The sequence below is a fragment of the Neolamprologus multifasciatus genome, chromosome 2 (assembly GCF_963576455.1).
Source record: "Neolamprologus multifasciatus chromosome 2, fNeoMul1.2, whole genome shotgun sequence".
Classification (NCBI taxonomy): domain Eukaryota; kingdom Metazoa; phylum Chordata; class Actinopteri; order Cichliformes; family Cichlidae; genus Neolamprologus; species Neolamprologus multifasciatus.
The window spans coordinates 9,281,746-9,308,632 of record NC_140440.1 but is presented as its reverse complement, the minus strand read 5'-3'; the positions used below and the strand labels follow the sequence as shown (position 1 = coordinate 9,308,632).

General features: G+C 37.5%; 1 protein-coding gene across 4 annotated transcripts in view; it reads left to right on the top strand.

Annotated features, from left to right (window-relative positions):
• Window positions 1–26,887, top strand: part of ldb2a (LIM domain binding 2a) — a 102,515-nt gene that overhangs the window by 59,138 nt on the left and 16,490 nt on the right. For all 4 annotated transcript variants that reach the window (XM_085178447.1, XM_085178445.1, XM_085178438.1 and 1 more), the window contains exons 3-5: window positions 4,973–5,145; window positions 19,334–19,456; window positions 25,426–25,509. In XM_085178447.1, the coding sequence (XP_085034573.1) occupies window positions 4,973–5,145; window positions 19,334–19,456; window positions 25,426–25,509 (380 nt within the window). The remainder of the gene's footprint in view (window positions 1–4,972; window positions 5,146–19,333; window positions 19,457–25,425; window positions 25,510–26,887) is intronic.

The window sequence follows — 26,887 nt, the reverse complement described above, 5'->3', positions numbered from 1 at the left end:
AGAGAGCTGAAACCAATGATGCTAGAAAGAAAACAAAAACAAAATAAAAGAATATGGATTTATGCATTAAGGTCTGATTTAGTTTTTTTTTATCTAACATATCTCATCAGAAGAACCCATGCACCCTTAAATGCAGGTGCTTATTTGCACAGATTTACATCTAGAAGTTATATATGACATGCCCATCTCAAAACTACAACTTAGGAGTGCCAGAAGTTGGATGTTTCAGTCATTTATCCATTACTGTAAGCTAGAAAGAGTGGACTTCTCCCTGCTTTTGGAAAATACATTAACAGTTGGTACTTTATTAGGACTTGTTACAGTAATCTCACTTAAGATCAGCCTCGCTGCTTCCTCTGCATCCTCTTGAACGCAAATACAATATGTGGGTGTATTTTTCCACAACCAAATCATGCTCATTTTTTCAAATTAGCCTCCCTTCTCTGCAATCTTTCCATGTACCCCCTGGTAACTCCAAAAGTGGTCCCCTGGGTACAAGTACTCCTGGTTGGGAATCACTGATTTAGGCAGCATTCGGGCCAACATGCAGCCCTACTTTAAACAACATAGCCTCATCATTCATTTCAATGAGGCCATTCCAATAACGCAGCGGGATGCAAGTACAGAAGGCTCCGGCAAAATAACAATAGTCGTCCAGTGAAGCCGTGGAAGTGGAAGTTGTTTCAAATTCAGCTGAATAAAGTGCAGCACCATTTAGCAAGATGTTGCTGGGGCAGATTAGATTACTTGCAGATTGTAAGTAATATTTCTACTGTTAATCTGGTGATTATTGCCACAAAAACTACAGTGGAAATAATATCCTGTGACAAATTCTCAAGTTAGAAATCAGTAATGTCTTTTTCATAATTTGTTTTCTATATTTGAACATTTAGCAAGCACAACATCTGCAGCTGCTTTTAGTAAATGTTATCTTATTTGTTGAAAGTCTGATGGAAGTTAACGTGGCTGATATTAAAACATTTAAAAGCATATTTAAAGTATGTCATGCAAACTGGATCTCTGGGATATTATTTTATTGTCTTACTAGCATGTGTAATTTTTTCTATCAGGGCTGTTTTCAGAAGCCCACTAAAACTACTTTGTCTTCAATATATGCCATAGCTGTCTTTGTCCATGAGGGGAAACTGTATTGTACTCTAAACAGTATAACTATTTAGCCTTTACCTGATGGGCTACAGTACAAGTACAAGTGGCACATGAAGAAATATTTACAAAAATATTAAGGAAAAGAAAATCCAAAAGGGACATGAATATTTGGACAAAGCACCTCAAGTGCAGTTGTCCGTTCAGGACTGGTTGCTGGTTCAGATTCCCTGTGCATTTGAGTGGATGAGAATCACTTTCCCCTCCAGTAACTACTGGCTGTGCCCTTGAGCAAGTCAAGTTGCTCAAGTGGAACTGCATGGCGATGTTTGGATGAAGCCAGTGGTTGCAGAGCTGCTCTCAGGTGTGTATGTGTACATAAGTTTGAAGGAGGGCAGTGCTGAAACTAAGTAGCAGTGTTCAACAGAAAATCTATAACTAGAAAAATAAGAGAAAGAAAAGCAGGCTCTTTAAGAGGGAATGTGTTGCCAAGATGTGGTTTTGAAGATGGTGTGAGTCGTTCAGCAGATTGCGTCTACACAGCTGCTCAAGAAGTAACTGAAACTGCAATATTGAGCTCTGCAGTTACAAGATGAGGCTGTAATTTTTGCCCCAAGTGAAAGTAAAGGCTGTTAGATGCAGCTGTCCTTTGCTGGTGGTATACAGAATATTTGATCTGCATATCAAGTTGTCCACTAAAGACAGTCTTGCTTTATTTTTTTTAAGTAAATTCCATTTATTAATATCTCTTTTTTTACTGAGATTATTTCTTCCAAGTGCTAAAATAAAGCTGTTTTTCCACGTCCTGCAAAGTATCCATCCTAAGAAATTGTGACTGTAATTGTGCTTTTCTTAGAAGTAAAAGACTAGTTTATTAAGGATTACTGGATCAACAAAAATTTTAATTAATCTTTTTTAGTTTTGATTTAGAATCCCCACATTATTAAGTTGCTCTACTTTGTCAAATTGTAAATATTAACTTTGATTTTCTGTGACGTTAAAATTGATGCCTTTGAGTTTGCCATTTTTGAAATGGAGATTTTGAATTGGTGAAATTGTGAAGATTGTTTTGAATGTTGAGTCAAGGCTTTCTCATAATTATTAAACACTGATACAAGAAGGAGAACCTTTTTGCCTTTGACTTATTGCAGTGCATTTTGATGGAAACGGACCTGTAGCAGGATTTTAGGTTCTTAGTGGGGAGGTGGAGTGGGATTTTTCCTGATGTTGCAGACGTAGAAGCTCTGAGACAAAAGAAAGTCCAAGCTGCAGAGCCGAAGTTTTGATGTGAATGTGTTTCTGATAAGAATGGTTTGTTTTGCCAAAGATGCTCCTGTGAAATTACATTTTATTACATTCAAATAAACTAAGATTATGCAATTAACAAATTATAGGTAATATTTCCACAATCACGAGTTAAAACATAGGCTTTTCATTGCATGATTCCAAACTATAAAATTCATCCAAGTATTGAAGAATCTGTATCTTGCATGTTTTCACAGTGCATGTGTAATGCAATGGGAAATGTAAGCCTCATGCACTGTATTATCCAGTCTTCTCCTTGAAGCCAGCTAACACAGAGGAGATAGAAACCAGACAAAGCCTGAGGGCTATAAAACACTGAAGACACTTTCTCCCTCCGTGACTCCTCCTCCAGTTTTCATCATGCAGCCTGTTCATTGTCTCTTTAGGCTTCTGTGGAAAGTTTGCACCGCAGAAGTTGTCCATCTTAATAATTCAGTTTAATACCAAACTAAGTCATGGAAGCTTATTATTCTGAAAAGTCTGTGAAACTCTTGAGCAGTATCGCTCATATGAGGAATATTCAAAACTCAGTGTATTATATAAAGTGCTGTACTCGGAAGAGGTGAACTGAAAATTTATGGTGTTGTCTGCTGTTTGAAGATAGTCTTTAGTGTTCGGATTGCTGGAAGTATTGAACTGACCACAATGCACTGGAAGATTTATTTGACACTTGCTTAAAGGAAAGATCAGAGTCGATCAATCAATCAGACTCCATCGAGGAGTGAAGGATTCTGATATTGCTTCGAAGGAGAATAGAAGTCTGTCCAGTCCAGAAGCAGTGAATCGCTACATCTCAGGACAATCAATAGTTTGTGTTAAACTATATACTATATGTCCTATCTCTATTCCTAGCTGATGTTCAATAGCATATATTTAAGAGTGCATACACTACAGAACTGCTAAAATATTGAAAATCATTTGTGTAGGATTATTGTTCAAGTGCCGTTCAGCTACAGCGAGACTGCATATAAACGAATTCATGCTCTGCTTGGATGCATTTTTAGTGCATGTTTAATGAACCTATTTCCTTTTTATGTCAAAAGACAGAAAGTATAATTTTGGAAAAGAAATCTCATGGTGAAGATTTTATGAACTAGATAAGACAAATAACACCAAACCATCAACCGATAAGAATTTTAAATATATAATATAAATAAATTGTTTCTTCTTATCAAAGACAAAAGTAATCCGAGAAGGTTTGGGATAGTTCTGCTTTTACAGAGCTGGTCACAATTCCTGATAATCAATTAATCGTGTTGACCAGCAGCACCTGTCTGCTACTAATTCCTATGGAAGCTGTAAGGTTATCCGTAGTTTTGCACAGAACTTTGTGATAAAGAAAATTTCTTTATCACATTTCAGCCCAGTAACAAGTAATGTAACCAGTGTCTTCTATCTGTACCTTATATTTATCTTTAAATAAGTACAAACATATATCTTTAGTAGCTTGGTCCCACAAAAATACACTCATATTGTTAATAAGTAAAGTTATCTCACAGTCTGATCACACCTTCTTTGCTGGTGTATGAGTATTTATCCCATTCAGAGCGGTGATATCAGATAGTATCTAATTAAAACAAAGCAACAAAGCAAAGGTTTTGGGTGGTTTGCATTCTTTTGTGAAATTATAAAATGGTTTTGAAGGAATCCATGCTCATAGTCATCAAATTAAAAGAACAGTTGTCAGTTTTCCCACTTTCTCTCTGAAAACGAGTTAAGAAAATTGATACCGCTGTACATGTGTTCAGCCAGGAGTTGATTAGATTACCTTATTGTGAGGTTTGAAGAAAAGCAAACCATCCAAGCTGGCTCTGTTCAAAGTTCGAACATAGTGGCTGGTGGAGCGACCCGAATGCCGAGTGATGGGGTGTATACAGCAACCCTCCATATGCTCTGAGCACTGGATCCAGTTTGACTGTCAGTCTGGCACCATGTGCTGCATGTTCTTTTCCTGCACTCTCTCCTACATTTCACGTCTCCATCCCCAGTTTTCCAAAGTAAAAGCAAAGATGTCCCCAAAACCAAGTTTATTAATTGATAGACTGCATCTGATTTGTTTAATCTGTATGCAAACACAAGTGTGTAGATAAAACGGTAACCTAATTTGTGGTTTAAGAGCTTTTGAACTTTGCACACAGCCAGGATTCTTGCTTCCTGCTGATTCAAGTATTTATGCTAAGTTAAGCTAATTGTCTCACCGCTCCAGCTCAGTAACTGACAGACTTAAGAGTAGCATCAATCTTCTCATCTACCTCATGGCAAGAAACAAACAAGCTAATTATCCCTTTTCTAGAAAATGGAGTGGTTCTGGTAGTATCTATACGGAAGCTGTTGTATAATGCATATACATTGAAACTAGTAGCAGAAAAGTCATATAATGTATAGCCTGTACATTATATGCTGCATACAGTATAAGAGTAGGAGTCTATAAATTATGCAGTTGCAATAGCATTATAGTCTACAGTAATAGCCGTGTATTTTTCCCTATCTCCACCACTCGGCATTTCATATTTGGGCCCTGACTGTATATTTCAGCTCTGTCCTCTCTTTTGTTTCCTCGCAGCAATCGGCCGGACGTTGATCCCCCGTTATTTCAGCACAGTCTTTGAGGGAGGGGTCACTGAGCTCCACTACATCCTTAAACACTCCAAGGAGTCGTTCCACAACTCCTGCATTACCCTGGACTGTGATCAGTGCACCATGGTCACCCAGCACGGGAAGCCAATGTTTACAAAGGTAACACCTGACCCCTGAGCTTCTCCCAACATGAATAATTGATCACAGGCTATGATAATGGCCCAGGCGAGCCACTTAACTGGTTAAAGATCAAATTCATTTACACCCTTTGAGTCTTTTTTTCCCCCCTTTTTCCACTTTCATGTTGTACATGGGTTTCGAAGTCACATCTGGGGGCTTTACTGTTTATGCTGTGGAATTAATTATATGATGAATTTATGGGTTATCCACTTAGTTTGCATAGATTTCAAGTGTTGATCTCTGATATCTGTGGGAAAATATTAAAGATTGTGTGACATTTTAGTTACAGTAACTTGAAATTGAAGTAACTTAATATGCTTATTTTCTGTCATATGGCAATTGGCAGAATGGTTGATGCCCAAATTCAACATGATAAAAGTGTCAAGTCATGAAGTAATTATATTTGCAGGTACCATCAATTCTGTGAGGTAGAAACTGCTCTAAACACTCCAATACTTCAACAGTTTTTTTTCTACTCTTGTTTTCATACATTGACAAGAAAAGTGGATATCCTAATGTGGTCATCTTGGGCAGACATATCTGCTGTTCATATGTTTTGCTTGTGAGGTGCAACTGAGGAAATTTGGTCTAAAAGAAAGGTGCCCTTAAAAGGAGACGAATTAAAGCAGCTTTTTTTAGATGGTGGGTGAGCAGAGCCGCACCAGTCTGAGTGAGTCAGCCAATTATTTTCACTATCAGTCAGTCGATTCGTAGTTTTTTTTTTTCTTTTTCTTTAATTTTTTAGAGGAATCCTGCAGTTTTAATGGATATGTGTTTAAATGTGAATATTAAATCTTACAATTTCATTACTCAAAAGTGCAGCTTTAATAATATGACCTGTTTTATGCCTGTCTAAACATGCACCTTACATGAATTTTCTTAGGCCAGATATCTCCAAGCTAAATATCAAATATGCTCATATTTACTCTTTTCACTTCTTCTAGACCTCAAAATCTACTGGCATTGCTCATATTAATGATGGATTCCTAATCCTCCAGATGCTCCAAAGATATTGCTAGGGGGACATGAATAAGACTTTTGAAGAGTAAGGTTTAGTTTGCAGTAACAGGAAACACAAATTGCACAGGTGAAATAATCCCAACCTGACACCAAGGTCTTCTGAAAGCACTAAAGATGAGCTCATCTGCTTTTGTCTTGTGGGAGAGAAATCCCCTGTGAGCTGGAGTGAATATCTGCTTCACCACAGTCTGATCCAGATGGCTCGCTGACTCTTAGTGTTCTTCTGCTGACTGTCTAAATGAATCTGAGGCCAGATACCTTGTCAGCGCAGAGCAGCCGAGCTAAAGGGATTCCATGTTCCCTGTACCATGAACCCTGAGCTGAAGCACCAGACCGGATTGTTCTGACATTAAACAGCTATACGCCCTCTTGTTTTCAGGACTTGACAGCATACACTCACTCGTGGGTGTGTGTGTCAGTGTGTGTATTGTGCAGAGCGCAAAATTAAGCTTTGTGATCTGCCAGAGGCTGTTAGGCTAAAGGGTGAATTAAGCAAATTATTTTCTAACAAGAAATAAACATAATCTGCCAATGGGCGTAGATTTCTTTTAGCTTTAAGAACAAATAGACTTCACAATTTCACAGACTTTATTGGCTTTGGGTAATTTTTTCCTAATAATAAGGCATTGATTTATCTTTTGATGTTTTGCATTTAGTTGTTAAGTTGAATTGAGAAAACCCTTCAAATAGTTTGACATGGATTTTCTTTAATGCTAAGTGACATACAATAGTATTATGTCATTTTAATTTCAAGTAGTTTCAACTTTTGCATAAATGTATAACCTATAGAAACTGCTTTGATAGTATCCTGTCAGTTTGATTGAGCAACATAATTTGCCAGGGCTCTCTGAAAGTTGACTGAGAGTCAGGAATAAACTAATATGATCACATTTATGATTCTACATTATGATATTGTTTACACAAAAACATTTAATAACATTGAATGCTCTGATAGAAACATTTTTTTTAAGTTGATTGAACTGCTTTTAGTTTTACTAACATCCACTTCCACCTTCCCACTTCCACATTAGCAAATATACAGATTTTCATATAACTGAACTACTGGGGTTTTTCACTAACAAACAGCTGGTTAGCTAGCAGCACCAAATCACATGGGATTGGATAAATAATGTATTTTTCCAATAAGCCATCAGACATATCTTGGGCTATATTCAGATTGCTGACAGTTGTGGCCTAAAAGCTGTTTTTTTTTTTTTTGGCTCATTTTGACTCAGATCTGTTTTTCCTGACAGTGCAAATAACACAATGACAGTGATGTTTTAATTTGGCCCACTTTCATATGCAATCCTTAAGCCAGGTGTACACTACAATTTTGGGCTGGCTCAGTCGAAAGCTGATGGATGTGAAAGAATCATAATTTTATTTTTGGTAGTGTCTCCAAAGCAATGCTCCTGCATCACGGAGAGAAAGAAGTTCAAAGTTGGCTGTTTTAACAGTCTTGTGACTAAAAAAATCCTAAACTCTGACAGTGCCAGAAATGAACACCTCATAGCGTGACTGCTGCCAAGTCCTGCGTCTACTAACCAACCAGGAAGAATCTAGTACGATATGGATATGATGCACTGGCGAACTTCCCAAGGCACTTGGGAAGAAAAAAAGAAAAGAAAAAAAAAAAGCAGAACAAACCCAAATTAAATAAATGGCAGTAAAATGGAGAAAATAAAATGTTTGGACTCGAACAAAGAGGAAACTCTAGTTGAGTTGTGGCTGCAGCAGCCTTGTTTGTATGATATGTTCTCCAGCTGTTATTGTGACTGCAACAATAAGGATGTAGCCTGGAAACAAATAGCCGAGAAATAACAGATGCGCGTGTTGGCTATCATTCAGTACTTATTATCATCATAGAGTCTGCATACATCAAACTTGACGTCCTGCACGAGTAGATCCATGTTGCACTGTGCGGTTTGCAGTGAACTGACAAGATTGCTGCAACCCCACAGTCTGTACGCACCCAAATCAGATACAATCTTTCATTTTTTCTTTTTTTGCAGTGCGACCTCACTGTGAACTGACAAATCAGGATTCACTTGACTTTCACATCACTCCACCATCCTGCAGAAAGACTCTTGTGGGGTGTCGCTGGCAGATGTAGTTTGATGTAACCAAGGCATGCCTCATTTTTTGATTACACTTGTTTCACTGAGGCCATCGCAGTCCCACCAGTACTGGCTCTACCTGTGCTTCAACATATACCTCAAGTAAAGTAAACCAGCAGCCACTGCGCCAAAAAAAGCAATAATTTAAAAAACCGTGGATAGTCTGACAGCTAGGGGTGGGCGATAGAAACAATATATGATAGAAACGATATAAATTTGGCCAACGATAGAGATTTTGACTATACCGCTTGATGATGTCATCAAGCTGCGCCTGTTTTGGTCGAAAGCATCGCAGTGGCTACAACAATTATCATCTGCAAATTATGCTGACAGTCATAGAAAAGAGATGAAGCACTTTTGAAATATGGGGAAAGCCAAAAACTGCGCTTCCTCCACTTCCATAACATTGAATCATTAATGTTGAATTCTCTCGCAGCTGCTCTATGTTGCAGTATATTAATAACTAACCTTGTGTTGTGGATGAATGATCTCAGTTGTTCTCCTGACTGAAGTTTGGCCCGTGTACAGCATCCTGCTATGCGATTGCATTTGTCCCTGACCACCAGAATCCCTCACATTAACTTTTATAGAGTGGAAAAAAGTTGGCGTTCATCCTCCAGCTTCACTGTGCTAATATTATGCTAACATAGCTGTGTTGCTAGCAATCACGTAGCCAACTTCAGTAACCCTGCAAATGCCACTGCTGTTTCGTTTTCTGTCTTCATTTATGTTGGAAGTGGTAGCAGAGCTGTACGTTTGAATTAGTTTCAAAAATCTCTCAGTCAGAACATGATATGTCATGTTTAGGTGGAAACTAGCGAGCTAACTTCCTGTTAACTTCTAACTCCGTTAAATTTAATAACTTCTGTTTTCATGGATGCCTGGATGTTAAACTTAATTGTTACACCTGGTAAAGCAGCAACACTGATGATTTTATTAAAAATTAAAGAATTTAGACCGTTTTTAACTCTCAGTGTTCGTTTGACTTTGGGACCTGAGGTAGACGGAGTTTTGGACCCAGATTACTCCGTGAAGCTCCTCACTACGGCAGCCATAATGCTCTGACAATTCATCAAGCAGTGCGGCTTACCAAAGTTGTACTAAAACATTTTTTAACAGATTTCTGCACACCAAAATCGATTTTGAGAAAATTAAAGGATTTTAAGTGTGCTTTATAGTGTGGAAAATATGTTATACAGAAGAAAAGAATATATCGCAATATATATCGTTACCGCACATGCTTCAAATTATATCGCGATATGAATTTTAGGCTATATCACCCAGCCCTACTGACAGCTGCTCACATCTACAGCACATCATTTTATAAATAAAACTTTAATGATAGGATCAGGTTATTAAGCATACTAGTGTTTTGCAGGAAGAAAGGGGGCAAAAAAACACATCCTTCAGATAGAAGGATATATATTTTGTAAGTCCTATCTATAAAAAAAAGTTATGTTTGCATAGGTAGAGTGTATAAACATTGCATAAAGAAACCTGGTTTAATTGCTTGTGTGTTATGTTGGAGTACATTAACATGCAAGACTGCCTGCATTTAAGTTTGTAGCGAGGGGGCACATGAGGCCAGTGTTTCAGTCAATTTTGTATTCATGTAGTGGTTAGTGGTTGAGTGGAGGTTGGGTGTAGGTTGAGGGGGTCTCTTTGTGTTATCATATTAGTAAATGAGTAAACAATCCCAGTAACACATACAGGAAATATCTTTTAATGTTTTTCTGCGGTTCTGTAAACAAGTTTTTTCAAAAAGAATAACACCAACAACCCCCCCCCCAAAAAACAAACAAACAAACAAACAAACAAACAAACAAACAAAAAAAACAAACCCTAATATATTACAAGTGTCCAATATTAACCATACAGAACGGGAACAGAACTGCCCCGGCCCGGTCAACAAAAAGCTAAATTTGATGCTTGCAGCGCTGCTCTCTTTTCATCTTCACCTAAATTGGATGAGAAGAATTAATTCATTAGAAAAAAAATTCCAATAACTGAGCGTGTTCTCCCTGAGCTCCCAGCAGCAGCAGCAGCGAGCCTGCAGCTCTGGAGGCCCGAATCTCAATCAGCTCTGCCTCGCCTCGCTTTCCTCTACCACCACCACCCTCCTCCCCACCATCCCTCTCCACCCTCCTCCTCCCCGTCTCTCATCCTCCTCCCTGGCTTGTTGGCTCGCTCATTCTCCCTTTGCTCTCTACTCCACATTTCTCTCTCTCTCACTCACCCACCGCCCCCCTACCCCTGCACACACCCCCCACACACACACACACCCCTCATCCCTAGAGAAATCATCCCCAGCTCCCAACTCGCTCTCTTGCTCTCCCTCTCGCTCTCTCTGCCTATATCTGTCTCTTTCCTTTCCTGCTGCTACCTCGCTCCGTCTTTCAAAATTTCTAATTTTGTGCACAATGAAAGAATAATTTTGCTTTATTAAAAATTTCTTCTTGTTTTCATAGTTTCGGTCATCTTCCCAAACAGAAATAAAAACACTGTAGTTACAAATATAATTGATGAGTAGTCACTAAAATGAAAGAGTAAGATGATCAGAATGAATGCTTTCAGGGGCATTTCGTTCTTTTCATTGTAGACTAAATAGTAGATAGATAACAGAAAATTAGATAAAAAAACAACAAAAACAAACCAAATATCCTTTGCTGAACAAAAACTAGTGATGTAGTGGTCCATGGTTAGCCTCCTGGGGTTTCTGTTGTACCCCAGTGAATTCGACAGTTACTGTATTAAATAAACTTCCAGGTCTGTTTAATGCCTATTGTTATTAAAAACCTAAATATTAAAATTATGAACTGAGGTTGCACACAGGCTTCTCGGGTTGAATTGCATTTTCCTTCATTCTTACATGCAGCATTTCCAGGATTGTATGTGTTCTAAATTTGGCTTTACCCGCAGGTAAGATGGTTAAAGTGCACGGCTCCTAAATGGGAATTTGTTCTCATAGATGGTTTGTATTTTGTTTCAGACACTGTTGATTGTTCGCTCCAGTACTTCTGTGACTGTTTTGCATCAACATGACCCATAGAGTATTAGTGTGACTGTGAGCTGTCAAACCACTGATATCAACTGAGGCATAACCCATTGTGTATAACTTACAAGTGGATTTATATGGAAACCTAAATGTAGTATTTTGCGTAACATATTGTTTTGAAATAGTAAATAAATGACTTACTATTGCAGCAATAAATGACCCATTACACTCACTACTTATAGTTTAATGATTACATTTGATCATAACGTGGACAATCTGTGATGAAAAAAAGAGCAGGCAGCAGTATTTGAACAAGCTTAGTACAGTTTAATGAATTCATGTGTTCTTTTTTTCTTTACCTTTGTGTTGTTGCTAATCTCGTGCGGTGCTACAGACTAACGAACGGGTTGGGCTAGCAGGACACTAGAGTGGGTGGCTTTCTCCAGGGGCTGGTGGACACTCTGTGGTGGGCTCACAAAGCAGCGAGGTGTTGACAAGGTGACACAGGGTGCCAATTTGACCAAGAACTCCCAACCTCCGAGCCACCCCAGGTATCCCAGCACCTCTATTCACTCTCTGCAGGCCTCGCTTTCCCTGACCAGTCTGTGTTAGCTCCGGGGGCACGGCCCTTGTTACCGGTGCCCAGCTGGGGGTTTGTGCATGCTGGGAGGTGAGCGAACAGCAAAAGGCGAAAAGGCGATTTCGTGACACAGTGATCTCAGCTGAAGTAAATTTAATTCCCTGAGTGGATTTTTTTTTTCCTTGGTGAGAAATTGACTAGCTGATGTGTTATTCCTGATATATGCTTTGCTTTGAATGTGGCCAGCAGTGTCTACCGCACGTTTCTTATAATTGTATGTATTAATTGTGCATATCTATCAATATCCATTTATCGATGTCTGTGTTACAAGTCTTTATTTAATAATGGTTGTTGTTAAACAACATAATGAATAGTTAATGGTTACTGATGGTTACTATAGTTCTGAAAATATGTCCCAAAAAAGTCTGAAATTTTGTAAATCATAAATAAAAACAAACAACTGCATGTAAAAAATAAATAATTTTAATGCGACTCCAGCAGCCTACCTAAAATAGTTGGGACAGGAGTTTGTGTACCCCTGTGTCACCTCTTCTTTTAACAATACTGGATTACGTAAGGGTTTGGGAACTGAAGAGGGTTTGTTTCAGGGTGCTTCTATGCCAAATGATTAAGCTAGGTGGCTAATATGTACTTATATATAAACATGTTGGTAATGCCTCTTTAGACGCTTTTCTGTGATTATTTTAATGTTGGCTTGAATTTGTCTCTACCCGCAGACAAAGTCGGGGTTCCTGCGACTCTCTGAGTGGTATGTCTGACTTATGGGATCATCCCAGTTGAAAATTGTGATTGAGCACTCAGGATTTAGGACCTCTCACTTCAAATTGATTATTGCACTATTGTGGCTTTATGCTGCTGAAATGTATGTAGAATGTAGTTTTGATATAGTAGACAAGAACATAAACAAACAAAAAAATATTTTCTGTGTGTCAGCACGTTATTCCAAATCTTATATACGTACTATGTGTATCACAGAGCATTATTGGTGCCTTCACAAATGTTCCCATTACCAGTGACATGTACGCTCATGCAGCCCCATATCATCATTAATGTTGGCTTTGAGTTGTGTGCTAATAATGAACTGGATGGATGAGTATAGTAAAAGTAAGATTGTCTGTTTACACAATGGTCTAGTTTCTTATCTATACCTATGGCCATTTGCATTTCAAGTGGAAGGAACAGCTTCATCCAAAGGGTTGCTGGGGTCTCCCTTAAAGATAGGGTGAGGATCCCAGCCAGTCACAAAACACTACTCTTACACATCAAAGGGAACTAATTGAGATGGTTCAGGTATCTGATTAGGATGCCTCCTAGGCACCTCCTAGGCACATCTAGTCGAGGTGTTTTGGGTATGTTGTACCAGAAAGACCCTGGAGCTGACTCAAGAGACCTCCTGGCTTGGGAATATCTCAGTGTTCCCCCTTGGAAGAGCTAGAGAAAGTGACTTGGGAGAGGGAGGTCAGGTTTGCAAGTCATGAATATGCAACAGTTATTTACAGTTTATGTGTTCTGCTGCTATCGTAGACTTTAAAGTCAGGTTTGGTACGGATGCTACAACTTTGTGAGTGCTAACTCTGAATTCAACAGGAAAAAAATTCTAAATTGGAACTTGGGATTTCCAACTTAATGCTTCAATTGGATGCACTATTATGGATCCATGCTTCTGAAATATGCATATGTGACACTGTATACACTATAACACTAAAGGTTTTCAAGAGTCATATGCTCAAGTTATTAAGGTTCAGTGTTATCTTCAGTTTCTTCAGTTCAAGTGTGTGGTGTGTGTGTGTGTAGACAGTTATGTTGTTGTTAGTACTACTTGGGTAGTGTGTTGTATTAAGATCTCATAAGCTTATTTGTCCAGAGGCAACGCAGCTGTCACTATCAAATAAGTTGGGTGCATCGTGGCTGGGGATGTTGAATCCTGGCTTGCTACAATTGGATGAACTCGTCACTTAGAAACAGACTCCATTTAAAAAAGGAAACCTGAACAAGGCAGTGAAAATATCCTGCATTGTATTTGTATTGTACAGCAACTTCATCACCATTAGTGACCATGTTTCTCTTACTCTTCATATGCAACAACGTAATTCAGTCTATAATGAATTCAGTGAACTGGACTAAGAATCATATCCACAGGCAAATAATATACACTTTTGTGAACAATAGCCACAATGATCCACTTCTCACTGAAATGTTCGAATGCATCTCATTGCAAAAAGAGGGAAAATACAAATGTGTTTTGCGATGCTACTTACCCAAAGACCACTTATAGTAGGACAGAAACTAAAACTCAAAAACTAGTTTCTACAGTTTAAGATAAACATCTCCGATTGGTTTGTGATAGAGTGTAATTTTGTGAACCACACAAAATTACTGCTAATGCTTGCTGTGCTAACCCAGTTAGTTAATTCACTGGAGATTCATAATCCAAAAAAGAAGTACATCAGCATCAAAACAAAAAGCATCCTTCTATCCCAACAAGCAAAGGTGTAAAACTCAACTTTATGTCGTCAACCATGAGCTCAAACGATAGACTCAAGTTCTTAAACACTAGCTTGTTGTAGTGCCACCTACTGACCTTTTTGTGGAACAGCAGAATTAATCTGCTGTATAAAATATATATAAGTCAATTTTATGCAAGTTATATGTAGAATGTGGTTTGCGATGGTCTTCCTATAATAAGCAAAAAAAATGATTTCTGTGGGACAGCATGTATTTATAAATGTATATATTGTATACCACTGAGCCTTAATGGTGCCTTCACAAGTGTTTATATTACCAGTGGCATGTACACTAATGCACATGCATGTTGCTCATTAGCTTGATGGATAAGCTTTTCTTCAATTCTCTTCAATTTCCTAAACCAGCTGTATCTTTACCTTTTCAGCGTTGGTTTAGAGCCTTTTTTTTGCACTACTTGGTATTTTTTGCACCTGCCATCTTTAACTGGGATTTTACATTTACAATATTTAACATCTCAAGTTTTAATTTCATGATGATTACTATAATACATTTGCAAAGGTTTTTTCCCCATTACATTTTATTCACCTCTGTACTTTTTTTTTTCACCAGGGTCCATGAGATTATATACATTTCAACCTCTATTCAAAGCCAGAAGAGGCAGTCAGGGAACATGGGGATAGAATAGGAGGGGATATCACAACTAGCCAGCAGTCAAACTGACAGTACTGCAGTTGCCTCTTAATAGCAAAGCCACTGAGAGATCCCAATGAAATGCTGTTCTTAAGTTTAAAATATAATCTGCAGCACACATGTTATAATTATCATAAATAAAATGTGTTTGTTGATTTAAAAGTTAATTTCAGCTATTAAATTAGGCCCACAGTTGGAAGGTGATTATAATTTTCATGGAGAATATTAAAATATCCTGGGGCAACATAAGAATATATGTATGTTTTACTTTAAGGCTGTAATTGCTGATCATTTTCGTTATTGATTAATTGATCAATCACCTGGTCTTTAAAATGTCAACAAAATGACTAAATGTTGTAGTAGCTGTAGTAGAAAATTAATAATCCCAGTAGATATTTACATAGGAGACAGTTTCTGAGTGACTGATTCATTTCTTATGCAGACTTAACATATATCTAATATAACACACTCTATTCACGTGTACGTATTACTAACAGCATTTCTACAGACTTCTCAGTAGTTACTAATCATGTTGAGTTAGAGAACTATAACCAATGTCAGCAGTTTGTCGCTAAAATATATTTTACTTTAGCTAGCTCTGATCTCGTTCATATTCACCAGAAGTAGTTATCAGGTCTTATATTAATCGATTTAATGACCTTCAGCTCCTCTGTTATTAATGATTGCCAGGTTAGGGTACAGTATTGAATATTGTCTCGGCAGCAGGACGTTGTTATTCTTTCTTGCTCTTTTGAGCTGGAGATCCCCTGATCTCAGCCCCGTTGTGTGGAAGATTTATGACTCTGCTCTTAAATCAATGGGGACTCTCTGCGAGGGGCCGTACCATTTAATGGACCACTTTTTAATTTAAGGGGATTTTCCTTCTTTTAGTTTTCATAAGGGAACACTTTTTGGCTAAAAATAAATGGTTACAACCATGCTGAGAAATATTAGATTTTAACCGATTGACTTTCACTATGGTGAAATAAATAGCTTTGTATGATTGAATCTATTCTGGAATCTGTGGGGAAAAAGAAAGCCTTCCTTGGCTGCATTTGTGGTTAATATAGCGTCTCTGCACCAGTGCCACTAAGATAAATTCCTGCACATTTATGGCGCTTGGCAATTAACGGGATTCCTATTCTGGTTCTGATTTAGGCAGCTTACCAATTTATTTATCAGTTTCAGGGAGGCAGGAAGCTTGCAGAGAGAAATAGGAGCAATAGTAGATGCAGTGCTAAGGACACTGTTGGCACTATGGAAAGAGGAATCAATAGTGCATTGTTATTTCACTGTAGGCTACAGCACCTGGAACGCATCAGAAGATACCGGCTCACTAGTAAACACAATTCAAGTTATTTAACTGCTGGTGGGTAAATTACACAAATCTACTAAAAGCAGACTCCCAGGAATGATGTAAAAGAGATTCCCGTTTCCCTTAAATTGGCCTATTATATATAATATTTGGGCTTTTAATAGGTTTCATAAGCCCAGGGGGTAAAAACCTATATGCTACAGAGTGACAATGATGCATTTTATTTCAAAGGAGGAAAAGAAAGAAAAGACCAAAGGTAACATTTATGAGGGATTTTTTTTGTTTTTGTTCTTTTTTTTTTAACATTCAGCAGCAGTTTAAAGAGGCAGTTTACAACTGTCATACTCATAATGCAAAATGGTCTGGGTACCTAGAGGTCAGTGATTAATTACTTTGGACTTATGTGGTAGGAAGTGTAAACTATTTATAAATGAAGATGTTTAATACATTTAATTTTCAATATACTTTTTTTTAACACTTATTCAATGTCTGTAGTTTTAAAGTAAAATATAATGTGATACAGTACAGTTAAATGAGTTAGGCAAGTTGGTCACATAACTGCATTTTTAGGTAATCAAGAACGTTTTTTTAAATCTGTCTATTTGAAATCTTTATGGAAGACATCAGTTTATCCTAAAATGTAAATATAATCCCTAAATTTGCAAATACATAGTTTTACTTTTGTTTGAAGCTATTTTTATTTCAGTCTGTTACGTGCTGTGATGTGTCCCTGCTTTCCCTTCCAACTCTAAGGTCAGCCACTGGACAAACTGCTGTTGGAATTAAGTTTAAATAAATAAAGAGAGTTGTCACTGTCCATTAAACACCACAGATTATTTCCAAACATTGCTGTAGTCAAATCCACTCTTATCTAGCCCAGACAAGCCTATTATCAGACGATGCAGATCCCCTAAACGTGTTTACACATAAAACCACCGTATCAGCGTTTTTGTGACAGTTGTGTCAATCACTGAAAGAAAATCACAAGTTTTTCATTTACTATATAAAGTTTAAGACCAATTTGGAGCATAGACACAGACCAAGAGTTTGGTCTTGTTTGAGTAAATTAAAACCAAATTTTAAAATGAAATAAATAAATAATTTCTTTACTATGCAGAAGAAAACACATGAAGAAATCCAGTATTGCAGCTCAGCAACCAGTAAGCGTAAATAGAAGAATATTTACAATCCAGTAAATACTTTATCTTAGTTATTCCTTGAGTACACACTAATCATGGCAGGTCTGACTTCATGCACTGTGCCCCTTAACAAGTGGATTGAAGTGCAAACTATCCACAAACCAAAGTCTGCATGAAGATCTAAAAGCTTGTTTCTGTCAGTTGTTTATGCTCTTAAGCTTTTATGAAATTGGAGAAAAAGAGTATAAAGTTAGAGAAAAATGTATTTTTTAAAAAGTCAGGGGTCAAGCCAAATATGAAAAAAACTGTAGTTCAACATGCATATTATTGTACAGTGTCAGAAATGAAAGAATACCAGAAGTTTATAATCCGGGACAAAAGTGTGGAGTTTTTTTCCCACATTCAGAAATTGTGTATGTTGTAACTTTATTGCAGTTTATTGTTTGATAACAGAATTTTGGTTATTTTGTAAGCGATTTAAGTGCTAGCCACATGTTTAGTGAGAGCTGTTAATTATAGATTTAATTTTCTGCTAAAAGGGAGCATTTAACAGGTATTTTCATTAGAAAACTGTGTTTCCCAGAATCCTTTATGGTAGACGAAAGTTACTCTGGGTTTAGCTAGCAAAAGAAAGTTTTCGGGAAGCCATTATATGTTGCTCTGATGTCGAGCAGTTTATTTGTTGTACATTCCCCTTTTTGAAGCCTTATATAAAGACATCGTTTCTACAACTGATGTCCGATCCATTTTTTTGGCTAAGTGGATTTGCCACAATAGTGTATGTTGTACATATTTTTCATTTATTCCCATCACACATGCATTATGGGTCTTTCATTCTAAAATGAAACTTTTTCTAAACTGGAATATTTTAATCCCCTTTGGTTGGGTTGGTTGCACATTATGCATTATCCACATGTTTAGTTAAGACAGCAGAGAAGCAGCTCTGCATTCAGGGAGTTTTCTTATTGTTTTTTGTGCTTGAGCTTCTACTATTTATTCTTCTTTAACTGAGTGTGTTGGCACGTGACCAGCAGAGGTGGGTGGGTGGGTGGGAACTGGAAGGGGAGGTTGTGGTGGTGGTGGTAGTGAAGGGGTGGGGGTGCAGTATGGCCGCTAGCCTCTTTCTTGTTGATCCTCAGGAGACCATCTGCGCTGGGGGCATTGATTAGAGTGTGTCTGGTGGGATTACATCTTTGCTGTTGCCATGCCAACTAATCAGCTGATTTTTTTTCCCCCCCCTCGCTCTGTCTGTCTCTCCATTTCTCTCTCTCTCTCCTCTCTTTGCCTGGTTGTCACAGCAACAAAATACGGGAGAAGCGCAAGGGCCCCGGCAAGCGCTGAATTCAGCTAAAGGGGCGAAAAAATGTTTTTTCCCCCGCTCTCTCTCTCTCGCTCTCTCTCTGTCTCCTCCTAATTGGCAACTCTCTCTGACCTGAAGTTCTTTTGTCTCTGGCGTAAACACACCCCTCTCCAGATTACATTTATTTTCACATTTTAGAAATAGCTGGATGGTTGAGAGGCCCAAGGACAGATGCTGTGAATGAGGGAAGCGAGCTGAGTAAATATTGGGAGCATAATAGCTCGCAACATACTACAAAGTCCTTGAACGAATTCCAAAAATGAGACAAAACACTTCCAGCATTTTATTTTTTTTTAAATTTTTTTGTTAAATCAAAATCATTCCTGGCCAATAAACATCAATTCCTGTTTTTCGTTCGTGTCCAAATCGGCTGGTTGTTGCCTGCAACCTGTTCAAGATTATTGAAAGAGATATCAGGCTGAGGAAAAATATAAAGTAACACTAACTATGTGATCTTTTTCCAGGTTTGTACAGAGGGTCGCTTGATACTGGAGTTTGCCTTTGATGATCTGATGAGGATCAAGACGTGGCACTTTACCATCCGGCAGTACCGAGAGCTCATCCCCCGCAGTATCCTGGCCATGCACGTGAGTTTGACATCATTAACACGCGACAAAACCCCCCACATGTGCCCGTTTTAGGTGTCACTTTTTGAATACTAACGAGGGTCCTTGCACTCTGCTGAGACACTTTTTAGAAGCTGTTCATGAGCATATGAAATTTAAACGCCAACAAAGCAGTTTGGAAGGATTTTTGCAAACCAATTTATTTGCAGACATCAAAGGCCACCAAGGATAAAAAAGGGCCCTTGTCTGAAAAAGGAGAGAGAGAGAGAGAGGGGAAAAAAAACAAGGTCGAATGAATAATCTGCTTAATTCCACTAAGTGTAACACACATTTAGTAACTGGAGCTGTGGAGTATAGCTGGAGCGAGCAGAAGGTCTTCTGTTGCCAAATGAATTTGAACTGAAATTGTACTTAGCAGCGTAAAAACAAGAGATTTCACAAATAAACAAAGCCAAATGATGTACGCCTGAATACTAGCTTCAGCGTTATACAATGAGGCTTTTATATGTTTTAAGGGCCCTAGATTTGTAAAGCTCTCTTAAGCACCTCCCAGACATGCTCATCTTTACATGAATGTGATTCTACATATCTATCTCCATAGGAAGACCCACCTGGTCAATTTCAGGTCAGAGTTATAGTAGAAGTCTTACAAAGTAACATTAACGAAAACGCTCCACATGTTTTATTTGAACACAGCAGGGCAAGGTTGAACATTCAAAGAGGAATTAAAGGTCAGTGTCATAATGTGTTCCATCTTTTATTCCATCTTATGCTTATAACATTAGATAAGTCTGTGTTTTTTCCAGCATTTTGAAAGCAGGGGAAAAAAGGTGAAGAAAATCCACTTCAGACTGACAACTGTGTATTAGAGGCACAAAAGGAAAGAAAAATTGGGCAAAAAGCAGAAATAAATATATATAATATATATATATGTATGTATATGTATATATGTATGTATATGTGTATATATATATATATATATATATATATATATATATATATATATATATATATGTATATGTGTGTATATGTATGTGTGTGTGTGTGTGTGTGTGTGTGTGTGTGTAATTTCTCTTTGCTTTTTTCTCTTTCTTATGAGTTTCTTTCCATATTAACCATGAACAGATACAAATTTTCCCTTTTTCCCTCATAAATTTCCCTTTGCTTTATTATAAACTGGCAAGTGTTTTCTAGAAAGTTTATGACTTTAATCTTAAAAAGTCCCTTGATTTTTTCTTACTTTCGCTAAGGAAAAAAAAAGCCATTTTCATTCTGGACTTAACAACAGACAGCATAGTTTTCCACCTAATTGATGAGAGAATTGTGAGCCGAGCATCCATTGCACCCACTGTGGTCATTAATGACATCTTCAGTGGCAAAACAAGTTTTAAAATCTAGCTGTGAGGGAACAGAGTGCACTGTTTTCCTTCAGATCATTAAAGTTTTCAATCCCCGCTGTCTTAACATCAGTGATGCCGCCTCCATACACATATGAAATACTAAATATCACACACGCATGTTGCTCTTTCTGTTAATGTCATGTCTGAAAAAAGGTTGTAAGGAGCATGTCTTAATGATAAAAGCCACCATTAATGGATGAAGTCAGGGGTGTTTAAAGGTTTCGTGTTTCCTCTTAAAGAAAATTGTTATTAAAGCAAAAGTTATAGTGGGTATTTGCGGATTTTCCTTTTCATCAGTGATATTTACATTTGTGATGCATTGGCCATCTCCCATTTGTTTGATAAGTAAAATGGGATTCATTACTTTAACATTCTCTTTTTACACATTGGAGCTAAAGGTGTACGTAAGAGGCAAACTCTTTTTTTTTGGCCAAATCTTCATATGAATTTCACTCACCAATAAATTGGCCCCTCTGGGTATTCACTTTAATTCCTGGAGAGTGGGATATTGTGGGGTATTGTGGGTTCTGGCCAGATCTTTGGTGATTTGTGTATGAGTGTGAGTTGGCTCTTTTGATCACTGCCTGGACTAATGAAAGCAGATACAGGCACATGGGAGTCAGAATAGGAAAGCTGAAACTGTAGATACTAGTACAGATGTAGTGTAAAGGACCATGTTTTGAAGTGAGCTGAGCTACTGCTGCTTTTTTCTCTCATTTCTCGTGAGGAAGAATTTGGAAAAGAAATAAAGTTGGTTCTTAGCGTAATTTTTAGAAGTTAGCCAGCAATTAATATTAACCATTTCCCACCAACTGATCAAATCAAATATAGGATAGAATAGAATAGAATTCAACTTTATTGTCATTGCACATGTCACAGGTACAGGGCAACGAAATGCAGTTTGCATCCATCCAGAAGTGCTTTAGCCATGATATAGATATATTACAATATATTTTAACAATAATATAGATATGTAAGTATATTACAGAAATGGGTCTATTATGGTATGTTATAGTGTACACTGTATGAAGTATGTTATGAATATTTTATAACTATAAGTATGTACAGGCTGTACATCTAAATGTGTTTACGTAGAAATAAGATCAAGTTCAGCAACATCTAAAAGGTGTATTTCAACTTAAGTTAACCAGTGCAGACAAGCACAAAGAAGTACACTAAAGGCTTTTAAAACCTGAATTAATAGTTTGCTAGAATTTAGCAGGATAAAGGTGGGTACACCAGTAATCACTGGGACCCAGGTGTGTTTCAGTTTTCGTGCGTGCAGTTCAGAAAGATGATAATAATGAAGCCAACAAAATTCCCCTCAATTCTTTCCTGCAAAGTCCACTCAATGCAGAAGCTATCAGAAGCAAACTTTTCTCTTTTTTCTGTTTCTTTTTGCTTAAATTTAACTTGTACTTTTATTCCTGTGTTTGTTTTAATGATGGCTTTTAGGAGCGCCATTACAGAGGCCACTCATTTACTTGAATGACAGGTGTATCAGCTTATTATTCAGGTCTTGTTCCGCCATCGTGACTGCCAGCAGTGAAACTAAATCTTCAGAAACTGGTTGATGAAGTTGTTTGTTTCTAGTTTAGATTGAAATGTATGTTTTAAAAAAGCACCGTCGTATCCTGATCATTTAGTTTTCAATATGTTCCATCTCCACTGTTGAAATACTCGGGACAGACACATATTCATACAGAGTTAGGAGTAATTGTACCCATCATACCAAGCGGACCCTATAAACAGTGCTGTATTATAAGTAATCAAAACATCATTTTGTTGTTATGCCTCGTCAAGGACAGATTTATGTATGGCCGCTGTGTTTAAAACTACATCTGGAAACTTTTGAGTTCTATTATAATAATTTGCATCAGCTTTTTTGAATAGATCTTTAATTGTAATACATTAATCTACAGTAGCTTGCAATTTTATCAGTGAAATCAGCAAATATGTGTCTGATAAATGTTTTTTTGCTGAAGAAATAAGGGACGATAAAAATGGAAATGTTCTTTTAAAATAAAGGCAACTCATAACTAATTACAATCAATAAATAATGAACTTGCATCACTGGTGGAAAGTAAATTTCCATGTTGTGGGAGTATGACAAATATACAATAATGCAAATATTGTGGGGACAACTCATAAATGCACAGTAACTCCCATGAAATGGCTATTGCAGAATCTATAGTGCATAAGGAGACATATACTATATGCACTGTGTGTTTTGATACAGTGCATTGTTTGAGTAAAATTAATAGAGACCGTCCGAATATCTTCTGCAACTGGAGAGAGCATGGTAGAAAAAGTACTTGGATCTTAAGTAAGACTAGCAATACATAGTCAGAATACACAATTACACTGTGGCATTACAAGCAGGGGTGTTTCTGGGAGGTTTTTTGTACATTTGACATTTTTACTAGAAATAAAAAACAAACAAAAACACCTGAAAACTAGTTGAAAAGAAGGAACTAATTAAATATATTCTTGGTTACAAAAGTAAAGAATTGTATTTTTAGTAGAAGTAAATATCCTTTGTTGAGGGTTTGCAAAGGAATGGAGTTAGAACATGTCAAGCAGTGGACTAACCCACTGTGATGTGCATGGAGGGAGTCCATACTGCAGGTAATTAATAGGCTTTCACTGCATGTAATATTATTTAAGATTAAATAGTGGGACACTGTCACCCCAGGTCCCCCCCCCCCTTTAGTCAATCCTGGTTTCAAAAGGGAAAAAAAATTTGCACACCATTTGGCTCCTATTTAATCATTTTAATTCTTAAAGCATTCCTACAAAGGCAACGTCTCAATCAGTCGTATTTTCTTCAGGCACACATACCTGTCTTAAATTGGATCCAAATACTGTGAAGAGTTTCCCGTCTTTGAATACATATTATGATTTTTTTTTCTTCTTTTTCCTTTTATTTTTAACAAATTTGGGCTGTTACCTAAAAGATTTTGCTTCAACGTGTGCACACTTTGTCTTTTTTACTGTTTGTTATTTATTGTTGTGTTATTTAGATAGTATAAAAGTTTATTTGCAATGGCCTTTCCTAGATATGCCTTTAAATAACGTAAACCTGGGACATATACACGATAGGAAGAACACAAACAGTTTATTAAAAGGCAAAATAACAAAACTTGTAGTACAGTGAAGCATCATAATAATTGTGGAAGTTGCATCAAAGATAGATTTAAGCACAGCAAGAACAGCCTGGCCGTGTGATATCTTATGAGGTCATCATTTGTCTTAATCTACAAGGAGTATTTTAGCATTTTAAGTGCTTCAGTAGATTAAGTTTCCCCACTGCTGAGCAGCATCCTGTGTCCTCTCACTTTAAGTTTGCTGCACATACCCGCTGACATTTTCTTCATTGTTTAAACTTTTATATTTGAACCACTGCCACGCATCTTAAATTCTGAGTGTGTGGCTCCGAATTTGTACTCTGTTGTTTGCATGGCCTCTTGAACTGAGTGCCTCTGTCATCCCTGCACCATATGTGCCAGTATTTAGCTACTACACAAATTGTTGAAACATCTCTGCACAAGAGATGCCAAGACAAACTTGTATACAGCACACTCAGCCTAATTCTGCTTGATGAGTAAAGTAATTCAGATGGCAATCCGCTGGCTGCCAATAATGCGCACTAGTTCAGTCCCCCTGTCACTCATGTTGGTCTGCTGATGGTACAAAAGGACTCCCTCGCTTCCCTCTTGACTTTCTCCACACAGAGATGTGACTGGAGATAGAATTATGCATTTTTCATGAGGCACCAAATGCAACTATGCTCACTGCTTCTGCTCAGGCTGGGCTATATTTTGCTCTGTCGATACCTTCAGCTTTTTATAATGCTCGTTCGTGGTGTGGCAAACAAGCTTAGCGAATAATCGTGTGTTTTTAGACGCCCTCATATAATTGCTGTTTGGCTTTTTGTTTTTAACTTTCTTCTCGTTTAAGATCTTTTCTTCCCTCCTACTCATACTGTAACATTATAGCTGTATTTCAGTTTTTCTAATGATTTGTATGGGGTCAGTCCTTAATCTTTTGTGCACGTATTGACATCGTGATCACTCTGTACATATACGCAGTTCATAAAAGTATAAAGCGCAATTATGGATTGCATCTGCAGATTTTGGCTATAGCTTTCAGACAGTTCTCATTATTTTTTAAAATGTTCTCTCCGGGCCGGGCCGTTATACATACGTCGAGGAACATCGTCAAACCCACTCAAGATAGAATAAACCGAATGGTGTCGAAATTTTAATGGAATGACAAAGTAATACTGATTAATTAGCTCACAAATTGACAAGAGTGTGAAATGAAATCCAAAAAAAAGCTTCTATTCAGGTTCAGGGCACAACTGTGGTAACAGTGTTAAGTAGGTGCATTTATGACTGGAGGGTGTCGATTGTGCATAACCAGTGAATGCCAATTAGCCTAATTGGTTGTAGATAATTAGTTTTGTGGATTACAAACATAAAAATTAAGTGTTTGTGTCTGTTTGTGTGTGCGTGTGTATAGATATAAAGTAAAACTATACTTTATATAACTTGTTTTTACTTTTCATTTCTCTGCTGCTAACTTTAGGCACAAGACCCTCAGGTGCTGGAACAACTGTCCAAAAACATCACTCGCATGGGCTTGACCAACTTCACCCTCAACTACCTCAGGGTAAGTACTGTGTGTGTGTGTGTGTGTGTGTGTGTGTGTGTATGAATGTGTGTGTCTGTCTGACAATGTCTATGACTGTCATTCTGCTTTTTGTTTTTCTTCTCATCCTGTCACACTTGATGCACACTGAGGAACAATTCTTGTCCATATTTAAACACAGTAATTCATGTTTCTCATAATTTCTAAGTATCTTGTATGCTTAGACTGAATAAACTTATATATTCACGTTTTGTCATCGTTAATGTGATCTTTTGGCACTATTACATTATACGGGCTACGATGAATCTTTTCCATTGGCAGATATATTGACTGTTTGAATATATAAGTTTGACTTGAACATCATTTCTAGACATTGTTTCCACTCCTCAGTTATACTGTTAGTGCAAATGGACCTATTTTCTCTTTTTTTTTACTAGCTGCTACTGTTATTTATGTGCTGAACACAGTGAAACTTAAGTGTATAATTTCAAAAGTGCATGGCATCAAAACAAAAAGAAGTACTTATTTATTCTTTACCGTCTGCATATACGTGTTTTTGTACCTGACCGCAGCAATGTAATTTACGGAAATGGGAAGTATAAGCCGACTGAATACATTAGTGATTATTTCACAACGCTCTGTTTGTGTTTTTCGACACCGCAGTTGACTGACAGCTACGATTTCCAAATGGGAGAACAAGAGCGAGCGGGAGAGAGACGGGGAGAGGGAAGAATTAATTGGATACAGAAAATTAGCATAACGTTAATGAACGCTCCCTGTTGAGACTCATAATTGTGAAATGGCGCGCGAATCAGGGAACGGCACCTCCGCTGCTTATAATAACTGAGTGAAGAAAGACACACAGAGGGGGTGAGAGGGAGCAGGGTGACTGTTTTTGTTTTTCTATAACAATGATCGTCGATACAGAAAGTAGCTGCTATGTGGCTGAAAAAGCAAAAAAAAATCAAGTATCTGTAATTAGTTGCTAAAGCTTTAGTTTCTGGTCTTTCTCTGTTTTGTTGATTCGTTTGGTCAGTGCTTGGCAAATGAAACAACGATTGTGTCTTGCTTTCTGTTTGCTGACACCGTGCATTTCATGGAAGAGGTTAAGCTGTTTGTGTCTAAACAGTCGCAGCTTGACTCGAACTGTGTCAGCCCTCCGAACCTCAGATATATTTCAGAATACAGTGTGGTTGTATTTCAAATGGAACAGAAAATGTGAAACACAACAAGTGATTTAGCATTGTTTTGAGGTTTAATTGAATTTCAGTAATAATGAAAACAAGCTGCAGATTATTTCATGTGTTAAAAAGTAATGTTTGCGAGAAATTTTTGGTTTAAAGGGGCGACAGGAAGGCTGAAGACTCATTTATCCTGTAGCGGTGAATCTTTCTGTTTT